The sequence below is a fragment of the Oreochromis aureus genome, linkage group 1, assembly GCF_013358895.1.
Source record: "Oreochromis aureus strain Israel breed Guangdong linkage group 1, ZZ_aureus, whole genome shotgun sequence".
Lineage (NCBI taxonomy): Eukaryota > Metazoa > Chordata > Actinopteri > Cichliformes > Cichlidae > Oreochromis > Oreochromis aureus.
Window position 1 is genome coordinate 41,567,365 of NC_052942.1, and position 5,794 is coordinate 41,573,158.

A 5,794-nucleotide genomic window follows, 5' to 3' on the forward strand; every position below is an offset into this window, starting at 1 on the left:
TTTGTTGGAGTTTTATCAGGTAAAACCAGAAAGCACGTGCAGGACATCACGTATTGTGTAGGTGTGGGAGTGCTGGTTAACACGCTGACGATGATCAGTGTGGTGGTGTTTTTTTTAGTGCACGGTGGACTTCTCGATGGTAGTGATGTCACCTCTATTGCTTTATGTACAAACTAAGCTGAGAGCGCAGGCATGCTGTCGTTTTCTGAAGTAAAGACGCCATTTCAACATAATTAAACATGAATTCTGAGTGCTTTGTGAGTCTTTGAGTGAAAGTGTTTGCAAAATATTGTGAAATAGTTCCACAGTTTATTTGTACACCACATTCAAACACAACAGATACTGACCAGTAAGCTCATTAACAAACAAGAATGACCAATTAAAGACAAAAAAACAGTAAATAATAAAAATTTAAAGCCAGTCGTACCCAATCATATCTTAAGAACATGACCACGTTTCCCGAGTCTAGCAGGTGCAGTCGTGTTTGGCTCAATCCAACATATAACTAGTTGCAGTAATGCAGTCTAGATGTAACAACAGCATGGATGTCTCTCTCAGAGGCTTCAATGGAAAGAAATGCTTTAACTTTAGTTGAAAGTCTTAAATGAAAAAGCTGATCTAGGGCTGGGCGATATGGCCTAAAATCAATATCACGATAAATTGAGCAGTTAACCTCGATAACGATAAATGGACGATAACCACCCCAAGTGCCAAAAAAAAATGTTTTTTTTTTTTTTCATTTGATGGGGCTGTGGCAGGCAGCATAGTTCCTCCAGTTATTTTGATAATATTATTCCCCCTAGACCTATTCATTGCAATTATATTATTACCACTTTAAAGGACTGTAAAATGTCACTGAAAATAAATGAAGACAATAGTAGTAAGTACTTTTAGTGGTTAAGATTTATTAACTGAACAAAATAAAAAGTGTAGGATACAATATGTAACCATGCTCTCTAAAAAATGTGTATCCCTTGTAAACAAAATAGTTTAATAATAAATATGTTTCACATTGGCTATTCACAAAGTAAACAATGATTGTGCAAATGTAATGCCATCATGGACAAAGGCCTATCACAAGGCCTTGAGGTACTATAACTTGTAAACAAATAATGTCACAAACACAAATGTCAATTGAACACAGAAAAAACTATAATAAATACTAAGCACTGCCATGTGACTAGTGAAAACTATAAACTCTTAAACAAAAACATTAAATAGTGCTGTGTGCAAAAAACTTCAATAGAACACTGATAGTTAAAATTAGGCAGGGCTTGAACAGGGCACTTCAAAAAGGGGCAGCAGCAGACTTGGTATCCTGAGCGGTTCAATCAAACTACTGTTGTAGATGTTTACCTGAGTAGTGTTTACTCCAGGTTCTTGCTAAGAAACACAAGCATATTGACCATGTCAGGTTTCAGGCAGGATCTGAGGCATGTCACAATGTTTTCTCCAGAACTGAAAACCCGCTCGGATGGGGAGCTGGTGGCTGGGATGCAAAGATACTTTTTACTTAGAGTGGGAAAGTTTACTTGATGCTTTCTCCACCAATCTAGTGGATTTTCCTCACTGTCCTGGACAGGACACACTGAATAGCTGCTCAGCTCAGCTTCTATTGCTTGCTCAGGTGACACAGTGGGTGCAGTTGAAGAGAGAGTCTCACTTTCTTTGAAAAACCTTCCCAGTGATCTCTTTCGCTTTTTTTCTTCGGATGATGTAGAAGGCTGAGGCTCTGTGCTCTCTGCTGTACTTTCTGGGTGGACTGCAGCTGCTGACTTCATCTCCATTTTCACTTTCTCTTGAATGGTAGTAACACGGTCGGCAGAAATATATGCAGCTTTGAATCTGGGGTCAACAAAGCTGGCTGTGTCCAAAAGCTCTACAGTGGGAGGATCTGAAAACTTGTCGTCAAGGTATGCAAGGATTTCAGATTTTATGGTTTTGGTCAGCGTCACATCGTCTTCTTCCTCAGCCAGCACTCGTGAATGGAGGATGTGTAGGACAGGCTTCACAGATGAGATGGTGACATACTCTTCCCCTGACAGGGCGTCCGTAAACTCTACCAATGGAGCAAGAGCTTTGTTGACTGCCTCCAAGACATCCAGGTCTGACCACGTCGGAACAAGATGTCTTGATGCTCTGTCATCAGTGAGGACCTGTAATAATAATTATTTATTATTTTAATTTAATTATATTATTTATTTCATCTTAAATGGTAGATCAGAGCAATCACAATAAAGGCTAAATGCATTACCTGAATGCACACAATAAAATAGATAATGAAGGATCATTTAACCTACCTGGGTGATGGCATTTTTCTGCTCAAGGATCCGTGCTGTCATCATCTGCATGGATCCCCATCTGGTTGGACATGCCGTTTTGAGCTTGTGCATTGGTAGGTTCATCTCTTGTTGTGCCTTCCGTAATGCCTTCTTCTTTTTCCAGCTGTAGGAAAAGGTACTAACAATCTTTTTGCAGGTCTTCGTTGCCCGTTCCACAGGGGGGTGATTTTTCAGGGTGTTTTCTGAAACAAACAAGCAAAAGCACACACATGCAAACATTAAGAATAGGAAAAATTCTTAATGTTTGAAAAAATTGTTGTAGTCATTTAACTGCCATGTAAACCTCCACTGACCACAGAACTTTTTCAGGGGAAAAACTGAACTAAACTAGAAAAAATAAAATGAAGTATTCCTCATCAGATTTTAGCTACTAAAAATATTACATTTACCTTTATTGGATGTACTTGAATGCAACAATAACACTTCTCACTTCTACCAAAATTTGAAAAATTACAAAGGGACTGCCAAGTTATAAAAAAAAAAAGTCTTGAAAATAAAAACTGAAAAAAGTCATAAATTTTAAATATCTATCCAAATCTTCACACCCAACATCACCCCAATTCATGGTCTAATTCTCAAATAAAGCAAGCAAAATAAAGGTAGAATTAAATAAGACCTCTCAGACCATATTTACAAAATTAAAAAGGGTTGGCACAGTAATAAAACATTTTAAAAATCATGTATTTTGCTACATTTCACAGCACAACATGATCAACACTGGCTCACAATAAGTCTTCTGTAAAAACTTTCTGGATACACTGCTGCTCAGCAGTCTTAAGTATTTTTATGCCTATATAAACATTATTCAAACATTAATACTTTCAATTTTGAATATGACGCACAGAATTAAAGTCACTTTAAAACACACCAGATGTCACCACCCAAATATATTAAGATGTACACACTTACCGATTGCCAGGTGCAGCCTGTGCCCAAAACATTGCACCCGTGTCCATTTATTGAGCTTGACAGCTTTCACAATATTTGGGCCGTTGTCAGTTGTTATAGCAACAAGGTCCTCTTCACTGATGTCCCATGCAGACAGCATCGCTCTCAACCCCTGTCCAACCATCTCCCCCGTGTGATCAGATGGAAAATAGGCCGTCTCGAGCACTCTGGTACGCAGCTCCCATTTGTTGTCGATGTAATGAACTGTGAGACTAATATACGGCTCCATTGTGCGGCTGGACCAGAGATCGGATGTGGCTGCAACGTGCTTAACGTATCTCAATTCAGCAGCAACCTTTTCCCTCTCTGTGCTGTACATGCTGGGAATGATAGTTTTTGAAAAATATTTTCGTGATGGGAGTTCGTATCTCTTGTCAATTATTTTCATGAAGTGTCTGAACCCGTTGCGTTCCACTGTAGCAATAGGAGCCATGTCTTTTGCTATGTGGTAGCCTATAGCATTTGTGATTTCTTGCCATCTTTTTGAAGTTCGCTCATATAGTTGAGTACTAGCAAATGCTTCGGTTATTGACCGCTGCCTGGTGGAGGAAGACGTTTTTGCTGGTCCTCCTAATCTCTTCTCGCTTTGAGCTTTTTTTATGTCTTCGAATTGAATCACATGGTTGTGCTGCAGGTGGTGGAAGAGGTTGGTTGTGTTACCTTGACTTGACGCAACAGTCTTTTTGCAGAGTTTACATTTAACAATTTTTTGATCAATATCATCCTTGTTGAATCCAAAATGTTGCCAAACGATTGATGATGCATTTTTTTTGTTAACAAGCGTCTCCTCTTCCTCCTCCACCAGCTCTACCTCCGTCGCTGCTCCTTCAACATTTAAATCGTCCTCCATTTGTTCACCCGTGTCTCGTCTTGTTACAGGTAGTAGAGTCATGTGACTCCACCCCGTCAAGTCTGTAACGTAGCACAGCGTCTTAAAGGGACATGAACATCGCCAACCTGCACATGCCTTTTCTTTTTTTTTTTTAAATACCGAATTTACCGACATGGGCAAAATGACGTCGATGAGAGTCATAAATTTCGGTAACGATAAATTTTTGATATATCGCCCAGCCCTAAGCTGATCTGTGAGCTAAGTTTGTGAAACCAACTGCTGGATGTCTGTCTTAGCGAGAGGAAGTTCATCAAACCCAGAACCTGAACCACGTGTGACCCACACACGAGGAAACTCTCCACTGCAGAATGAGTGCCTGTTTGAAAAACAATACGGGAATAGGACGCCAACAGTATTTATATACACATATATATATATATATATATATATATATATATGTTACACTGTGGAAAACGATGGGCCAACTCATCTCCAGTGCAACATATTTATTTTTACAGAAACTGTAAAAAACAGAAACGGCAGGTTAACAGTACGCTGCCTCATCACGTACTGACAACACTCCTTCTGCACAGTTTTACACTTGCACTGTAAAACAACACCACAGTAGTACTGAACCAGTTCCAACAACATTACCTTCTCTATATTTATACAGTTTTATATCACTTTCATGAACCGACTGAATCACAAAAATCATTTTACTGTACGGACCAATACCATCATGAACCCTGACTACAGCTTAAAACTGTTTTTAACTACTGTTTTATCCAATTTATTTATTCATTTATTAATCTGAACTACATTTATCAAACTAGATTCAGTACAAATAAATGCATTTTAATATATTTCTACAGTATTTGCTCTTAATGAAAATAACATAAAGCGATTTACATTTTTTCAGACTGCCAAAAAAATATACAGTGCGGCTCTGCAGACTTAGACTTTCAGCACAGTCTATTAACTGGATTAGTGCAGGTATAGTAACATATGTGTGCTCCATTGCTTAGCCTGACTCTACACTTAGCTTAGCATTTCCGTTTCCATACATTGACACTGTTCAAAAAAGGTTTTGGCCATAAGCTCATGCTTTCACTTTCGTCACGTGCATCCCTCAGTAGTTCGCTTATATCCTTTTAACTCACAAACACGTGAAACAGTTCTCCGGTTCATTACCGCCACCGCCACTGACTGTGAGTCCGCCATTTTTGCAGACATCTGGTGGTGATTCATTTTTACAAACCCTCAAACTCGTGAATTCCCTCTTTAGCCTGACATCTGTTACACTGTAAGACGTTTATGATTGATTGCTACTTTTGTCTATAACTTATATATTATTTTCAACCCAGCTTACCTGTAAAAAACAGAGAAGGCAGGTTAACAGGAGCTACTCGGTGTGCGGGCTGTAGGCTGCCTCAACACATACTGACCACACTTCTTCTACTGAGCTGTCAGCTACTGATGCGTAAGACACTGAGCGCCCTCTGCTGGCGAAACTTATATTACAGCACAATAGACATTAACAGTAGTCTTTACTAAGAAAGTGACTTTAAGGATAAAAATAAAATGGGGGGCTAATATTTTCATGTATTTATCTTTATCATAGTGCCACATATAAAAAAAAGTAAATTCCCCTGTCACCCTTGTGGGCGGCCTA

The 5,794-nt window shown here is 39.0% G+C and overlaps 1 protein-coding gene across 1 annotated transcript; it reads right to left on the reverse strand.

Moving 5' to 3' along the window:
* Positions 1–771: 771 nt before the first annotated feature.
* Positions 772–4,446, reverse strand: LOC120440855 (E3 SUMO-protein ligase ZBED1-like). Its single transcript, XM_039614266.1, has 3 exons — positions 3,252–4,446; positions 2,301–2,524; positions 772–2,156 (listed from the first exon to the last, which is right to left on the reverse strand). The coding sequence occupies exons 1-3, from the start codon at positions 4,321–4,323 to the stop codon at positions 1,368–1,370; spliced, it is 2,085 nt and encodes a 694-aa protein (XP_039470200.1). The 5' UTR covers positions 4,324–4,446; the 3' UTR covers positions 772–1,367.
* Positions 4,447–5,794: the final 1,348 nt, after the last annotated feature.

Coding starts and splice junctions, on each gene's coding strand:
- LOC120440855 (XM_039614266.1), bottom strand. CDS start 4,323: ATGACTCTCATCGACGTCATTTTGCCCATGTCGGTAAATTCGGTATTT. Junction 2,525..3,251: donor CAGGCTGCACCTGGCAATCG/GTAAGTGTGTAC, acceptor TGTTTGTTTCAG/AAAACACCCTGAAAAATCAC. Junction 2,157..2,300: donor AGAAAAATGCCATCACCCAG/GTAGGTTAAATG, acceptor TTATTATTACAG/GTCCTCACTGATGACAGAGC.